Source organism: Parasteatoda tepidariorum, chromosome 4, assembly GCF_043381705.1.
Source record: "Parasteatoda tepidariorum isolate YZ-2023 chromosome 4, CAS_Ptep_4.0, whole genome shotgun sequence".
NCBI classification, from domain to species: domain Eukaryota; kingdom Metazoa; phylum Arthropoda; class Arachnida; order Araneae; family Theridiidae; genus Parasteatoda; species Parasteatoda tepidariorum.
This window is the reverse complement of record NC_092207.1, coordinates 101328636-101346518: the sequence shown is the minus strand read 5'-3', so window position 1 is coordinate 101346518 and position 17883 is coordinate 101328636. Positions and strand designations below refer to the sequence as shown.

Sequence of the window (17883 nt, the reverse complement as noted above, 5' to 3'; positions counted from 1 at the left end):
ATTTATTATGATCACCTTAATATTGAAATCACCCTTCCAAAACCAAATGAGTTTGCTATCCACAATTAAATACTTTCAAGCAATGTCAGTCATTCGGGTTTAGCACACACTCACGTTTGCAAATTAAAATCTGTTCTGATAATTTATTAGGCATGATAATAAATCCAAGCCTCAAAGCTGTAATGTTAACACATCATGCACAATCAAGTGGCAAATACCCGATTTAACAAGCTCTTGGATATACTACACTTGCAATGTATAACTTACAATGGTTTGCTAACATTTGGTTGGATAGCACATAAGATCATAGGTTGATTGCTAATTCAGCTATTTATCAATTTTTTGAATCCAATTTGTTAAAATGTACTTTAAAATTTTAGGGTATTAAAAATGATCTCATTAAGCACTCTCAAGAATTTGAAAATACTTGTAACTTTGGAGAAGTTTTGATTTCCTGCTGTGACATTGATGTTGAAAATGTTCGAGATGATACTGACAGACTAAGAAAAAGGTGGGACAGACTGAATCATGGTAAGTAATACTTCTTGTGTTTTGTGTCACTTTCTGTGAATGATAAAATTAATAATTCTGCATTTTAAATCTTTTTCAGCGTAATCTGCAAGTGTATTTATTAACCTGTTTTAGCCATTCTCTTATATTTTATATTAAAAAAAAGAATTCGTTATGTAGATTCGATGTATGAATTAATCCCATCTTTATTCATTACTAAACAGAATTTTTTTTCTAAATGAAAGGATATAAAAAATCTGAACTTTTCAAAAATAAGTAAAATCTATAAATGAGTCATAAGTAAAAATGCTTGATATGTTGATCCAAAATTTAAAAGACTTCTTTAATTTTATAGATGTGTTGGAAAGAGCTCAAGCATTAGATGATATTTCTCATAAACTCAATGTTTATCAAGATAAAGCTCGTGATGTTAATCACTCATTGCATAGACTTGAAGACAGGCTGCTCTCCCATGATGCTTTAGGAGATAGTTCAAAAGATCCAAAATTATTAGCCAGGATGAAGGTAACTATTTATGTTTACATTATCAAAAGAATTTTAATTTTCAGGGTGTGCAGCAAATTTCATCCTTTTTAAAGGAGCCTCATCAAATGTCTAAAAAAGTGTGTATTTTAACATGAAAAGTAAATTATGTGAAACATAATTTGACTTTATGTGCTTTTTTTATTTAATTAAAATTTATCTGCAATTAACAACTGTACATGTCATTAGAATGAATCATATTTGCAATGAAAACTATCTTACTCTTATGAGAGGAAATTTTCTAGTGATGTAAATTTTAAAAAAATAGTGCTTGCTGATACTTTACTTGGCAAAAATACCAATCTCCGTTGGTAAGATCTTATTTCAAACATCATTTAATGTGGAAAAATTTGACTGTTTAGCATGGAATATTTTTTTCATGTCAAACAAATTAGTGAAGGGACCTACTGTTAAATTTTAATTAAAATGTAGATTAAATTTTGCAATGTTTCAAGATGATGCTTTAAAACTCCATTTTCACAAAATGCCGGGATTCTATATGGACAAATGTTTAGTTATCTAAGGTTAAACACATTTATTGAACACTAGATTATTTAATTTATCGTTTTAATACTTTTAAAAGTATGCAGTCAAAAAGTACAATGTAGACTTTGTATATGATTTTTTGTTACTGAATAATAATATTTTACTGAAGCTATGAGTTTTTTAATACCTTTCTAACATTTTTCTCCTTAACATTGAAATTTTTGAAATCATATGTATCAAATAAACTTTAGATTGTTTTCTTAATGAAAAATAGAGCTAAAATTGAAGTAAATTGCAGAGCTGTTATTCTTATTTATTTCCTAGGCTCTTCTAAACGAAGCAGGCGATGTAAAACGTCAGTTGAATGGTTTGAGAGACTATGTTGATATTTTAGTATCTGAGGCTTCACCCTCAGTCGATACTTCTCATATCACCAATGAAGTAGAGGACTTGGAAAATCGCCATAGAATTTTAACTCAAAAATTAGAAGATAGATGTTGTGATCTGGAATCTGCCTCTGAAGTTATTGCTCAATTTAATGTATGTAACTCTGAAGTAATTATTACAATAAAATGTTACTCTTATTACTTGATCAATGATTCATTATTTATAATTTTTTTAGAACAAAATGAAAGATGCTCACCTAGATTTAAATCACCTAGAAGAAGAACTGGATAATATGTCTCCTATTGCAAGGGATGTGAAGACACTAAATGCCCAAATTAATCAAATTAAAGTAATTATATTTATAGTTTACTATAATTACTTTAATTTTCACTAATTCTGTGCTAAAAGTGTATTCTAGTTTTATTTATTAAATAATTTGTTATTTTTATTATTAATATTTGTCTCCTATTGCAAAATACGTTAATATGTTTGAGTAAATCCAAAAAAAAATAATAATAATCATACATTTTGTTGAAAGTACAAAAATTTGCGTTTCATAAATACAATTTGTTCATAATTGATTCTGTTCACAATTTTAAAAAAAAATTCAGGAGTTTATTCATTTCTCTATTTCTCTCTGAACTAACCAGTTTTACCTACTGATTATTTTAGTAAAAATATAGATCATTTAACCAGTGTCTTTTATTGATTCCCTAAATACATATATTTATTCAATATTATGAAGTATCACATTTTATTAGAAAAATATATTGTTGTGTGTTCAGTTTTCTAAAATTAGTATCCTGGTTACCTAACATAGTTAGCTCTTAAACTCTTATATCTACTTTATAAGGATATTTCAATAAAAAATCTTTAAAATAATATTTTCTTATTTCCTAACATTTTTAAATTAATCATGAATGTGCTTTTTATTCCATTTGTCATTCTTCAATTTAATTTAAACAAAATTTGATTGTGCATAGCAATAAACTTTTTTTAAAAAAAATTCCTTTGCTGACTTTTTAATTCTTGATTGCTATTTGCTCTCGACAGGACAAAATCAGTTATTTCATATTATTAGACAAAGTAATATTGTAGTATAGAACAGCAACATTTTCCTAAATATACCAATTTATAAAAACTACAAAAAATTACAATAACAAATATTAATGTAATTTTAAAATATATTAACATATAACTTAGAAATTTAAATTACTCTGCTTTGAGAATTAGGTAGCACTAATTAATAACGCTGTTATATTAAAAGCATAGTTTTATAATTGAAAAAAAAAGTGAATTCTTTTGTGTTCCATGCATTTTATTACTTTTATTCTTGTAAGTTTTCATATATTTTCACAATATCTATGAAAAGTATTAACAAAAATTATTTTTTGTTATTACACTAGTGATCCAAATTTTATTTTTTTGAGCACATGAAAAGTTAAGGTTTAAATTTGTCTTAGCATCATAAATAATATTCTTATAAGGATTGAGTCACTTTCTTTTTCTAGTGTTTTAAAATTCCTTACCATACATCTACTCATTTTTCCTTGACATGCATTTTAAATCAAGAAGGTTTATTTAATGAGTGATTTGAAGTATGTGCATCTCATTAAGAATAATTTTTCTTCTAGAATTATTTGCATCGACTGAAGCGAGCCAGAGATGATTTTGAAGATGTTGAACATCAATGTAATGACATTATCACTCACGGTTATACACCAGATCCTAAAGGTTGTCGAAATCAGGTAAATACAGTGTATCATTTTAACTTTTTTTTCTAAACTATAAAATACAATGTTTTTTTAAAATATATTTTAGAATATATACTATCAAAATTGTATGTAATGAAATCATATGGTACAAGGTAACATATTTCCTAAGTCAGGAAACACTTTAAACCATTGTTACCAAAACTATAAAAACATGAGATATATCCCTCTAAGGAACTAAAGTTTAAAAACCTTTACTTACCTTTTTTTGTTTACAAGAAGAGGGGCTGTTTTTTGTTTGTGTTTCTACTTTGAGCCTTTCTTCGGCGATTTCGGACATAGAATTACGTGGGTGGTTACATAGGTAATTGCATTACAACGCAATCTTAAAAATGAAACGATAAAGAATGGTCAACAATGAACAGGGAAGTACTAGGATTTATTCAATGGCTTTCGTAGGATCGTCTCTGTTAATTATTACTATGGCGACAATTTCTTATTCGCCTGATGTCTATTATTCCTATGGCCGTATTTGTTGAGTGGTTGTGGGATTAAGAGTAAGACAAAGAAAGGACACCCCATTCTTATTCTTTATAATAGTTTTCAACTGTACAGGAAATTTTGAACTCTTTTAACTGTTTCAATGAATATTTTTTTAAAAGCTACACAAAAACATCCTCTTAATCTCGTCCAATTTATGTATGAATTACAATCCCTCTATTTTTTTCTTGAATATTAAGAAAAAATAACCCACTCATATAATAATTTAAGAGTATATAGTTTTCATAAATTATATCTGTTAATTTGATATTTTTTCAGTTGGATAGTTTACAGCGCCAACTCATTAGACTGGAAGAAAGAGCAAAAACGAGAGATAATAATTTGGATGCTATGTTAACAAGATTAGAAAGATTTTATGAAGACTACACTCATATATCTAGAGACTTGGAAGATACTATTCATGAAGAACGATCTTTTAAATCTGTTGGAGGAGAAGTTGATGCCATTCGCTCTCAACAGGAAGAATTTAAGGTAATCATCCTACTCTCTCTAAGGTTGTTTTCTTTTGGTGAACACAGGTGTTATAACACTTAAGTATCCAACTGATATTTGCTCTTCGAGAGGTACATATAACACTGTCTGATTAAATAATTTTTTGTGGCTTAAGTTAACAATATGACTTATGTTCACAGTTTTGGGCTATTATGTGCATTTCATTAATTTAATCATATCAAAAATTCATCTATTAAAATTTGTATGCTCGTATCTCTATGGTGTTTTTTTTAGCTTTTTTTTAAATTAGCTTTATTATAGTTTGCATTTTTTTTTATATTTGTAATTTTTAGATTAATATTAAAATATTTTATGGATTGATAATAAGTTTTAAGGGCTTTTTAATTTATTTATAGGCACCACATGAGATAACCTTTATTTAATAGAAGTGAGAACTTAAAAAAAATTTTTACTTACAGCACTACCATAAAGATAGATTAGAGCCACTAGGAAAACAGATAGATGGCATCAACAAAGTTGGACAAGGTTTAATCCAATCTGCATCCTCAGGAGTGGATACATCTATATTGGAACAAGACTTGGATTCTCTTAATGAAAAGTGGAACAATTTGAAACAGAAAGTAAGAGATCCATCATTGCTTCTCTAATATCAAATGATTATTCATGAAACGTATTTTGCAATATATGAGTTTTTTAAATTGTAATTGTTTATATAGCATATGCGATAATTGTTTATATTTTTTTATTATATTGTTTTAATTTAAATCAAAATAGGTGAAAAATATTATATTGAGCATTTTAAAAATTTATGGTTATGAAATAAAGCATGAAACGTCGGTGTCTTTTTCTGTATTAAATGTAAAACATTTTTGACTCATCTCACTCCCGAACAATCATTTTTCAAATTTGCACTTATTTAGATCTAGGAGAAATCGTTAATGTCCTTCATTTACAAAATCAATTATTAATACGTTTTTGAATATGAATGAAAAAGAAAATTTTAATCTAATTTTTTTTTATATATATTTTTGTACAAATATAATTCCTGTAGTCTAACATATTTTTTTAGTAACTATTAGACTGTAAAATGACTGAAACTACATAATTATTGTAAAATTATTAATTGTAAAAAATATCCAATATTAAAATCAAAAGAGCAGGAGAGGGATAATTAGGCTGGTAAGCAAATTCACAATTTTCTTTTAACTTTATTCAAAATTGTTAGCAAAGGAGATTGACTAGTTACAACCGCTCTCATCAAAATCCTTGAAGCATCTGACTATACCGCACTGTTACTTTTAAAGAGAGAGAGGATGACGCAACAATTATAATTGAAAAATGCCAAAGATATTTTTGCTAGTAATGCTGTAAACACTGTTTAATGTTGCAAACAATTATTTCAGCAATTTCCAAATAATGTTTCTCCTTTGAAAATGAATTATTTTGTAACAATTTAAAATAATATTTATTATAGATGAATGAGAGAGAGAGAAAACTGGATATAGCTTTCTTACAGTCTGGTAAGTTCCAAGATGCCCTGGATGGTGTGCAGAAATGGTTGGAAGATACAGAAGAAATGGTTGCTAATCAAAAACCTCCTTCCGCTGATTATAAAGTTGTTAAAGCTCAATTACAAGAACAGAAGGTAGTGGTTTCAAACATTGTAGTTTCACATTTTAACACGTTTTATTCACTTATGCTACTACTTATTCTTTTTTTTATTTTTATAGTTCCTGAATAAACTACTTTTCGATCGACAAAACAGCATGTCCTCTTTGATGCAAATGGGATCAGAAATAATGAAAAATGCTGAACCTATGGAACGTATGCAGATAGAATCTCAACTGAATGACTTAATGCATAGGTTTGATGAATTGTCCAATTCTGCTCAGGAACGCACTGATGCACTCGAAAGAACCATACCAGTTGCTAAAGAATTCCAAGATCGTATTATACCTCTAGAAGAGTGGTTAGAACAAACTGAGAAGAAGTTGGCAGCAATGGCTACCATTCCTACAGACCAGGAGAAAATTAGGAAACGTATGATAGAGCATGAGGTATTTTTCTGTTTTTAGAATTCTCAAATGTCCCAACAATTTTGATTCAATAAATCGATAAAAAGTCTTTTTTCTTATCATCAAATCTTCATGTACAAGGAGATTCACTCATTTGTGTTTGCAGGCGTCATTGGTGGGTATATGTACCCCTCAATAATTAGAAATTGTTACAAATCCTCCCCCTCAGTATTTCAGACCCATAAAGAAATTTTTCATGAAATATCATCAATTTAAATTCTTTAAAGATATAAACATGAAAGAGATAAAAATTATTAATCTTTTTGCAGATATTTAAGATGTTTTTTTCCTTCTTATTTGTGAAATTTAGACAACTATTATAACTGATTAATTTAGTTATCACCCTCAAAAATTGGACCCCTGCATGCCCATGGTTGTGTTGATAATAAATTTGCATTTGAGAAAAAGTGTATGGTGACAAATAGTGCACTATATTTTTTAAATCTGTTATGGTCCAATTTTTTTATTATAAATAATTTTTTCCTGGGTTTTGTTTTATTATTTCATTGATTATTTATTAGTTTGTGCTCACATCATTCGCTTTCCAAAACTGGCCCTAAAATGACATGAGAAACATCAGTGATACAGCATTAAAATAATGATTAAGTATAAAGACACAAAAGTATTCTGTCATGCAAAAGTCAAGCGACAACAAATTCAAAATTGAGATTTTTTATTTAGCATTTCTGCATGATAAGATACTTATTTAGGGTGCGTAGCATTTTTAAAAAGTGCTTAAAAGTACTTGTTTTCGATTTTCAGTTTTTAAAAGCCCTTAAAGGTGCTTTTTTTCATTGAGTGTTTTTGAAAAGTGTTTAATTTTCCCTTTTTCAAAATGAGATTTTTCCTTTACTATGTTGATTTTTGTTCCGAATTTTTCAAAAAGACACAGTTCCCGTTGTTCTATTCAACGTTTTCACAATTAATTCAACCCCAATCTATTTTGGCGTATTGTCAGTCCGTAGTGTATGAAAACGCCATTCGTTTCACAGGATTCAAAATTTCATGATTTTTGACAATTGTCAAAAACAATGTCAAAAGGTTATTATTATTATTTTTTACATAACGGTTAAAACTTGAAAACCGTCAATTGTCAAAAACTTTCCAACCTTGCCTAATTATGATTTTTTTTTTAAGTGCTTAAAAATATTTTTTGAGTGCTTGAAAAGTGCTTAAAAGGTGCTTATTTTTTGTTGAATAATTTGGCTATGCACCCTGTTATTGCAAAAGATTTTGTTTTATCAGTTTTTTGAATTTCTACTTTAGTGTTCACAGTATTAGCAATAGAAAGAAAATAGTTGTGAAGCCACTTTTCTCCAAATCTACTGTGACGTTTTTTTATTTGCATGGCAGTATTCATCTTTATGTCTCAATTTATGTACTTGTTAGAAGCAGATCCTGTAATAGAAACAAAATGTTGAATTTCGCAGCTCTTCCACATTGTAAGGTATTGAATAAGAGTGGCAACATATCCCAAAAGAATGATTCTAGTGAGAGGAAAAATTGGTATGCATCTTAACCTAGTTTTGTAAAGAGAATTTTTCATATTGAATACCTATCTGAATTAATTTTAAGTCTTTACAAACACACTAAATTTGCTTAGGTAAATAAACATCTGAGGGAAAAATTGTAATCTAAGCAGAATGTATGTATGATAATATAGTCTAAACGAATGTTTTATTACAGTCAAATTGATACAGAAGTTTCAATGAACTGTACAAATTTATTCTTGTGTATCAAATGAAAATTTGCAACAAAAATTTTCTTGTTGTTATACACAATACAAATTATGCATATTCTCAAGCTCAAAATTACATAAAACTTTTATTAAAGAAAGAAAATTTTAATTAAATGCACAGTTATTGTAAATGTCTGCAGTAATTTATTCTTAATAATGGCAAATGAAAATGAAAAATTATAATTCTTTTGTTATAGGCTCTCCATGATGATATAATGGATCACAAGGCTGCATTTGAAGAATTAACAGAGGTGGCTCAAACTCTAATGAGCTTAGTAGGTGATGATGAAGCACAGATGGTCGTAGAAAAATTGCAAGATGCCACAAACCATTTTGCTAAAGTTGTGGAGGACAGTGAACACATTGGTCAACTATTGGCTGAAGCATTCCAAGGACTTGGCTCATTTAACATGAACTATGAAGATCTCATGGCTTGGATTGATGAAATGGCGTCACGTTTTTCACGCTTCCGCACATTGAGTGTGTATGTTGATAAACTGCAAGAGCAACTGGATGAACTTGTTGTAAGTTTTCTTTATTTTATTTTCTATTTTTTGTTATGGATATTATGAAGCCTGTAAATATCTAAAAATTATCTTGTTCAATCATACAGTTTCTTTTTTTAATGGTATGTAATTTATCTCAAAATTCAGTAAATTTGTGACCATTGCATATCATACTCCTAATCAAGAAATTAAATATGGCCTTAATCTTACTATGTACTAATTTTGATGTGAGTCATTTGACAGCATTAAGCTGTAAAATAAATTACTTAATTCATTTCAATTTTTACTGATTATTTTTTTATGCAGGAAAATATTTAAGACATTTCAAAGATTAATTATTGATATCCAATGTAATTTAATCCATTATAATTTCTTTTTGCATCTTTCAAATGGATCCTTACTTTTTATGGGTGATTTATCTGATATTTTTAAAAAGTTTTTAATTATTCTTACAGGAACTGAGTGAGGAAATTGCAGATCACCAGAAGCAAGTTGATGAGGTTGCTAATGCAGGTCAAGAAATAATGAAGCATGCATCAGGTTTGTTGAAGTCAAAATCATGAAGATGGTATCTTTTATTTAAGGATGTCAATTGATTCATATAATTTTTCTTAGGTGACGATGTTATTCGTATGAAAGAAAAACTTGATAATCTGAGTGTAAAATTCACAGACCTGACTAGTCGCGCAGCAGATAAATTGAGACAAGCTCAAGATGCCTTACCCCTGGTACAAAATTATCATGCATCGCATGAAAGAGTTATAGTCTGGATGGAGGATACAGAAAGGCAACTTAAAAACTTAGAAAATGTTGGACTTTCTAGCCAGGAGACTATTATTCAAGTAATTAATATTTTAAACAAAACTTTGGCTACCTAAATAGAGTCATTTAGCAAAATGGATTAGTCATGAAAATGCATTCAATTAAGTATTCCCATATTATGTATTTTTACTATAATTAAGTATAGATTTTATGTCTCCATAGTTATACTTGAATGTTTAAAAAAAATTTAAGCATTTATTAATTTTATTTAATTATTTATATTATTCATGTTTAAAAGCGAAATGTTTTTGTTTGAGTGTGCAGTGAGTATTTCCTTTCAGGTGCTTCAAATTAAATAATGTAAGAAAATGATAATTTTTAGCGCACTTTCAAAAATCAATCCAATATTAAATGGTGGTTGTTCGAAATCATTATAAGTATGATAAATTCCAACCCTGTAGTAAAATTGTTAAATCATATTTTTTGGAAACAAAACAAATCTAAAAACTACTAAGCACGTTGCTCTGTTAAGTCGAAGAAAAGGTTGTTGTTCTTCTTTATGTCTATCTGCCATGTAAGCTATCTTACAATTCTTATGACAGACATCTTACCCAACCAAGCTTTTGTTAAAACTTACAACTGTTATGCACGCTTTTCAAATTGAGTTGTTAAATGTAGATATTTTTTTTATAAATTAGCTTATAGATTACGCATCTAATTTTTTAAATGAATTTTAAACTAAAGAATTGTACTGAAAACGAACCTTCGATATGTTTGTTTAAAAACATTAAAAAAATGCAGACAAAGTTTCTAAGAAAGAGACTTTTGATTTGTCATCTCACCGTTTGATTAAAACAAGTATTTCTTGTGAATAATTAGTCGCAAAAGTAATATAGCAATGTGTATTTTTCAGAACTTTTAAATAATATACAACTATTGAGTTTTAAATTTTACATTATAATCTGACATGTCCCTTTTTAATCATAATGAATTTAAAGAATGAATGGTTTTGAATAACTGTCTATTTGGACACAATATGATGTTATAGTGAAGAACTAATTTCATGTATGTTAGTTTTACTTGCAAATGTTTGTAACTTTAAAGGTTAACAATTCTTTTGAGCTAACGATCGCAACACTATTTTTGTTAAAGCTTTTCACAAGTAACTTAGTACACGAATTAAAACAAACTCTAGTGATAAATTAAAGCTAATCTTGGTCGTATTATATTTATAATTAAGCTAAACGGTTTAGTTAAAATATTTGTGGTTTTGCTGATTTTAATTTTAGTGTCCTAATTTTAGAGACTTGAAGGAGAAATCCAAGAATATAGACCTTTGGTTGAAACTCTAAATCATCTAGGTCCTCAGTTGTGTCAGATGTCGCCAGGTCAAGGAGCAGCAGATATAGAAAATCAAGTAACTCGTATCAATCGCAGATTTGATGCTATATGTGAACAAGTTCAAAGAAAAGCAGAACGGATTGATTTATCAAAGCAGAGAAATGTTGAAGTTAGTATTTGTTCTTTTAAGTATTATAATTTGTTCTTTTAAGTTCTTTTAGCATTTATCTTTTATGTATAGCTCACAAAAAATATTAACCACCTAGAATAACTTTTGATCTAATGGCTGGATCTACATATTCTAGGACTCAAAATTTAACCAAAATAAAATTTTACAAATTTTGAGCAAAGTGCGACGTTTCTAAATTTCAAATTTTTTAGAAATATTCAACCGATTTTGTTCAAATTTTGTATTTTGCCATGTAAAACTAGATTGTTTAAAATAAAGTAAAATATTTTATACCTCACAGCTGGAAATTTTTTTAGCTATTATTAAATAAAATAAGGGAAAATAATAAATATTTAATAAGAAATATATTTTGAATAGAACTATCTTTGGATAAACAAGTTTTATAATTGTGTGAAAAATTTGCTTTAAGAGGAAGGAGAAATCCACAAAAATTATCATTAAGGGATCCAAACTGCGGACTGCTCTCCTGACCAAACTATCGGAACTATATTTCCCAGATTCCGCTGAATTTGGGGTGTCCGAAATCTGAATCAGGCGGGGGAGGAAACCATGTTTATTAAAGTACATTTTTGTTTTTATAACTTAAAATATCGGCTGCAGTAATTTTTAGCATATTTAAGGTTACCCCTTCAAACCATTGTGTCCTAGATCGGATCATCAGATCAAAAGTTATGTGTGGTGGTCTGTTTATTTTTTTACGCACTTTCCAGTGGAGAGTCTAAGATCGAGCGACTCTCTCTCTCTCCTCCGATGACCAGTTTCTAAAGACACCAACATTTTTGATGTTAAAATGTCTTCTAAAAATGTATATTCAGATTTTTCTCCAAAAATTAGGTGAAGACTGGGTTGTAAAGAGCATGCGAAGGATTTCGTGCAGGTAGAAAATATGTACCTAGTACTACTTGTATAGTCTGCGATATTCAATAAAAATTTGGAAAAACTATTGTTTTTTAAGCTCTTTTATTAATACAGGATACAATTACCTTCTCAATATTTTTCTCTAACTACTTTTCGAATAACAGTGGGTTGCACTCGGAAAGTTTCATTGCATATGTTTGTGTTAAATCTTTTTACAAAATCTGTAATATATATTTAAAATATTTAAGGATAAAATATTCCTTTGTGAAAGAATTATTAAAATTAATTTCATTTGGCTTTTTAAAAAATTATATTTCTATTAATAATTTTATAATACACAATTCTCTTTATAAATTTGATTTAAATTATTAAATTAGAAATAAGGCTGAGGATCCGTGTATTTTTTTATTTTATTTATATGTATTTTTTTTCTTCAGTTCTTTGCTATAAAACCGAAATTAAAACATAAACTTGCTTCTACAAATTGTTGTTACTGTTGGGCTAAGTAGAATGGTTCATCAATGTTATTAAACACTTCTTATCTGCATTGTTTTATAAGAGTTAATTAAGTTAAAAATTATTTGATTTACTTAAGTTAGAATTTTATGAGTTTGCCTAAGCTTAGGTTTTGTTATATTTTGTATCATTTTATGCAGGTTATTAGTGATATTGAAGACTTATTAGACTGGTTTCATGATGTTGAAAAACAATTATTACAAGCTGAGCCTTTAACAGCTAATCCAGATTCATTAGCTGTCTTACTTAAAGAACAAAAGGTAAGATTAAATGTGTTAGTTTTAGCAAACAAATGTGTTTTCTAAAACTGAAGATTATTATTGTTCACTCTAGCTAACTTTGATAAGATTTGAATTTTTCTTAGTCAGTGACACTTGTTTCAATTACACGATTAATGTTTTTAAATTTACTTAGATTGAATCTCAAAATTGTGCCTGATAGTGTTTGTTAACCTTTCTGTGATCTAGTAGTTAAAGTATTTTATTTTATGGCCTGTTATAAATTTGAATTGTAAATAGCATATAAAATTTAACAGAGTAGGTTCTATATTTTAGATATTTTTTTTATTAAAATTATAAAGAGCAAGAATCTGTACACTTCTAGCCTGTTAACTTATTTCAAAAATCATTTTTTGTAAGTCTAATTTAGTTTTTCACTCAGTTTACTAGATTTCATTTTAGAAATATCACCGTTAAAATTATTGTTTCATTTTATTACAATTTTAAAAGTTTGTAAAAATGCAATTGTTGTTAATAATTTTTGTTACATAGGTTCTAAATGACGAGGTGAGCAGTCAAAAAGGGCGCGTGAGAGATATCTTGTCTTCTGCCAAAAAATTAATGAGAGAGTCGAGTGGAAACGATCTAGCAGAAGTGAGAAACAAAGCGGATGAACTGAAAGAAGTTGCAAATTCTGTGTCTGCCATGTGTGCTGATCGTCTAGCTGTCCTTGAGCAAGCGTTGCCACTAGCAGAACATTTCTTTGAAACTCATGCTGATCTATGCCAGTGGTTAGATGAGATTGAAAGTGAAGCTGAATTGATGGAAACACCTGCCATGAATGCACACCAAATCAAAAAACAACAAGATAGAAATAAGGTACAAGAAGTTTGTAATTAGAAATAAATTTTTCACACAATACTTTTTTTCAGTTCAGTCAGATGATTAAAAAAAATCTGTTCTTGTTAGTACTGTCGATTGAACTTGAATTGTATTAACCGTTAATGAGTTTTTTTACAAATGAGATTTTTAAAAAACTTAAATAATGACAGCTCCTTCTAATTTGTAATGATATTGAAGATTAAATTTTTTAATTTCTAGGCTTTGATGCAGTCCGTGCATGAACATAAACCTCTTGTTGACAAGCTGAATAAAACAGGGGCTGCACTGAAAAAACTTTGCATACCAAAGGAGGCTCATAAAGTGCAGAACATAATGGACTCTGATAACAGTCGATATAATGCACTTAAAGATATACTTCGAGACAGACAAAATGCTTTAGAAGAAGCTATGCAAGCAACGTCTCAGGTAAGCTTCTTCTATCAATTAAAGTTGAAAGTTAGTTTGAAATAGTGTGGAATTTGATCTCAATAATTTTTTGCCAAATTTTGTGGTGTTTTTTTATTATTAAAAATAATAACACTAATTGCCTACAAATTTTAAGATTTTAAAAGCGTTTTTAGCTACCTTTTTTTAACATAATTTTATGTGTACAGCTTTGGAATATTAAAAATGAGATTGTACTATTAGTTTAATTGTTGCAAAAGTACAAAAAGAGAGAGAGAGAAATGACCTATATAGTTTTTACATACCATTTTCATATTTGAATAGATAAACTGTTAATAAAACATGTGTAATACTATTATAATGTTTAACCATTTAACTTTTGATATAAATAGCATTTAAAAGCCATCCTTTTTTATGTTATTCTAAGCAACAAAATATCTCAGACAAATGAGTGGCATTTTTTCATCTGATTAAATTTTCTGCAAAGTTTTTTTTTTTTTTGAAGTTGGCAGTTTATAGTTATAAAGACCATGTCAAAATACTTACAACTTGTATGTATATTTTATATTTGAAAATGTAATTCCATCAATATACTCCATATTTTAAATAATTAAAATTCTATCTATATTTTAAGTTAAATATCATATGCATGGTATAGTGAGTTGCCAGAAATACTTTGTACCAATAGATTTTGAATTTTAGTATTAACTAAAAAACATGGATGTGAAATTATAGTATCAAAATAAAATGTCATTCGCTTTTTTTAGTAATTCTGTTCAAAAATGAATTTCTTAGAAGTATTCTTTTAAAAGCAAACTATTTATTTCAGTTCTCTGATAAACTTGATGGCATGCTGAATTCCCTGAGTAATACTGCTGAGCAACTTCAGAATGCTGAACCAGTTGCAGCTCATGTAGAAAAACTGGAAGAACAATTAAATGATAACCAAGCTGTTCTTCAGGATCTTGACAAAAGATCGAATGCATTAGAAGCTGTAAAAAGGGCTGCTGATGATGTCATTGTTAAAGCAGGTGGAGCTAGAGATCCAGCTGTTAAAGGTTAGTTTTCTTTAAGATTCTGTGCTTTGTAGTTGAATAAGCAAAATGTTAATGGGATTTCTTTTAAAACCATTTTCATTTTTGAAGATAAATTTTTTTTTTTCAGATTTTTTGTTGTGATCAAAATTTTTTACTATGAAAACAAACTTAGAGTTTGAAAATTCTCTATTCTTGACTTAAGCGTAGCTAAAGATTTTGTCTACCAGAACAAAATCTTCATGATCTTTCTTTCATCATTTCATTTATTTTTTGCATTTTAGTATGAAACAAGGAATATATTTGTTATAATTTAATTACAAATTTTTTATTGCAAGAATTTTGTTACTGGCATGCCAATAAACTGCATAAGTGTGACAGCAAGACTAAAGAATAACTTAAAATATTTTGTCACCTTTATTTCATAGTGGCACACTTTGCAAATGATATCTCAATACATAGTAATTCTTATAATAATGAGATTTCAAAAAGCATGTGCCTGGTTTTTCGATTTAAGAGTGAAGATGTTAAGAACATAATCAAGTAATGGTTGAAAATTATTTTTAACTTTAGATATTAAACAGAAGCTTGACAAACTCAATCAATTATGGGATAATATTCAAAAATTGGCAAGCAATAGGAATAGATCCCTGGAGGATGCCCTAGCAGCTGCTGAGCGTTTCTGGGATGAGTTGACTATGGTTATGAAAGCTCTAAAAGAGCTCCAAGATAGTTTGAATGCCCAAGAACCTCCTGCTGTTGAACCGAGTGCTATACAACATCAGCAAGATGCATTGGAGGTATGATTTAAATTACATACTATGAAAAATAGGTCGTGTCTGGAGGAATTTTACTATTGTTTTTTCTTCTAGGAAATCAAACAAGAAATTGAGCAAACTAAACCCGAAGTTGAGCAATGCCGCCAAGCTGGCCAAGATTTGATGCAACTGTGTGGAGAACCTGATAAACCTGAGGTTAAGAAGCATATTGAAGATTTGGACTCTGCTTGGGAGAATGTTACATCTCTGTATGCTAAACGTGAACAAAATTTGGTGGATGCTATGGAGAAAGCCATGAATTTCCACGATATTCTCGGAGTATGTATTTAAAATGCTTTTATTTTAGATAAAATTACATTTATATTCTTTTGATATATTTATAAATGAAATGATCGTCCACAGAATATCTTGGAATTTTTGGATTCTGCAGAAGAAAGTTTTGCTGCTTTAGGGCCAGTTGGTTCAGACATTGAAGCTGTGAAAGGCCAAATTCAACAGTTGCAGGTATTGACTTGAAAAAAAATTAATTTGATTTATAAAGAAATTTAAAATGAAGTGTTCCTTTTTTAAAAAGAAACAATAATTTTGTTTATCTCTATTTTGTAATAGATGAAAAATTATTTTATTATAATTTGCAGCAGAATTTAAATAAAAATGAGTTATTAAAACCCCAAATATGGAAGTTAAAACTTTCTTTTAAGTTATTTAATTTATAAATGAAAAAGGCATTTTTGTGTTGAAGTTAATAGTGTGTATTTAATTTATATTATTATTATTTGCAGTTTAGCATCAGATGCAGGGCTCAAAAAACAGCCCGTCCTCGGCGGTCAAAAATTCTCTGCGGACAACAAATTTCTCGAATCCAGCGTCCGCGCGGACGGCCATTTTCCCATTAATGTTCGTGATACATTTTCAGTTTTTGTTATCTTACAAGAGTCTAGCGCCTCACTTCTAAAATGACCCTCTAATCTCGAAATACAGCAACATACTGCGCATGGTGGAATTGATGTTTTCTCTGTCTGGGAGTACTGCAGCGGTTGAAAGGGGCTTTTCAGCAATGAACTTACAAAAAAACACATTACTTACTGGTCTTAAACAAGAAGCGTTAAACGCATTTATGAACATCTACCTAAATGGAAAACCTCTTTCAGATTTCTGTGCAGAAACCTCTGTAAATCATTGGCTTGATTGTGGAACTGGCAAACGTCATATTTGATTCATTTAAAAAACGCAGTACCATCGGATAAATTGACATGATAATTGACAGATAACTTAACCTTTGTTATTTAAATTATTTCATCAAAGAAATAAATTATTTCATAATAGAAATACTAGGTTTTACTATTAGTAACCTAGTATTTCTTTTATTACTGTATAATGTAATCCTAGTATTTGTAATCCTAGTAACTACTAATTCATTGTGCAATTTATATAAATGTTTGTAATAAATAAGAGAAAATTATATTTTTATTTATTTAGAAGCGACGGGTTAGTTTCATATGAGGACGGGTAATATTGTTGGACAAGCCGTCCTCGGGGACGGGTAAAATTTCTGAGTTTTTTCGAGCCCTGATCAGATGATTGCATTAAAATTATCATATTGTGCAACTAAGTGAAGGCATATAAAATCACCATTTCGATTCTCCTTGTGTAAATTAATGTTAAAAAACTGTGGACAATCAAAATATTTAAATTAACAAGCTAGAAATAAAAATTCAAAAGTATTAATATTCACAAAAGAAAGGTATATGAAAATGATCCAATAAATATTAAACACATTGTTCAAGTTCAATTAACATTCACAAGATAACCATAACGACATATCAGCATATATGTAGCTATTGAAACAACCTGTCAATTGATTTGAAAAATTGAGTAAAAATACGTGGAAAAATAGGAGAAAATACAAATTATACCCTAAAAATCT

At 28.7% G+C, this 17883-nt stretch overlaps 1 protein-coding gene across 10 annotated transcripts in view; it reads left to right on the top strand.

Annotated features, from left to right (window-relative positions):
* The window catches only part of LOC107438834 (dystonin-like protein short stop), a 223597-nt gene that overhangs the window by 180268 nt on the left and 25446 nt on the right, over positions 1-17883 (top strand). For all 10 annotated transcript variants that reach the window (XM_043046522.2, XM_071180282.1, XM_016051216.3 and 7 more), the window contains 20 exons: positions 381-531; positions 866-1035; positions 1864-2079; positions 2162-2275; positions 3561-3674; positions 4458-4670; positions 5111-5272; positions 6127-6297; positions 6383-6709; positions 8663-8989; positions 9427-9511; positions 9587-9813; positions 11037-11243; positions 12779-12898; positions 13409-13735; positions 13958-14164; positions 14973-15201; positions 15751-15977; positions 16050-16274; positions 16359-16460. In XM_043046522.2, the coding sequence (XP_042902456.1) occupies positions 381-531; positions 866-1035; positions 1864-2079; positions 2162-2275; positions 3561-3674; positions 4458-4670; positions 5111-5272; positions 6127-6297; positions 6383-6709; positions 8663-8989; positions 9427-9511; positions 9587-9813; positions 11037-11243; positions 12779-12898; positions 13409-13735; positions 13958-14164; positions 14973-15201; positions 15751-15977; positions 16050-16274; positions 16359-16460 (3921 nt within the window). The remainder of the gene's footprint in view (positions 1-380; positions 532-865; positions 1036-1863; positions 2080-2161; positions 2276-3560; positions 3675-4457; positions 4671-5110; positions 5273-6126; positions 6298-6382; positions 6710-8662; positions 8990-9426; positions 9512-9586; positions 9814-11036; positions 11244-12778; positions 12899-13408; positions 13736-13957; positions 14165-14972; positions 15202-15750; positions 15978-16049; positions 16275-16358; positions 16461-17883) is intronic.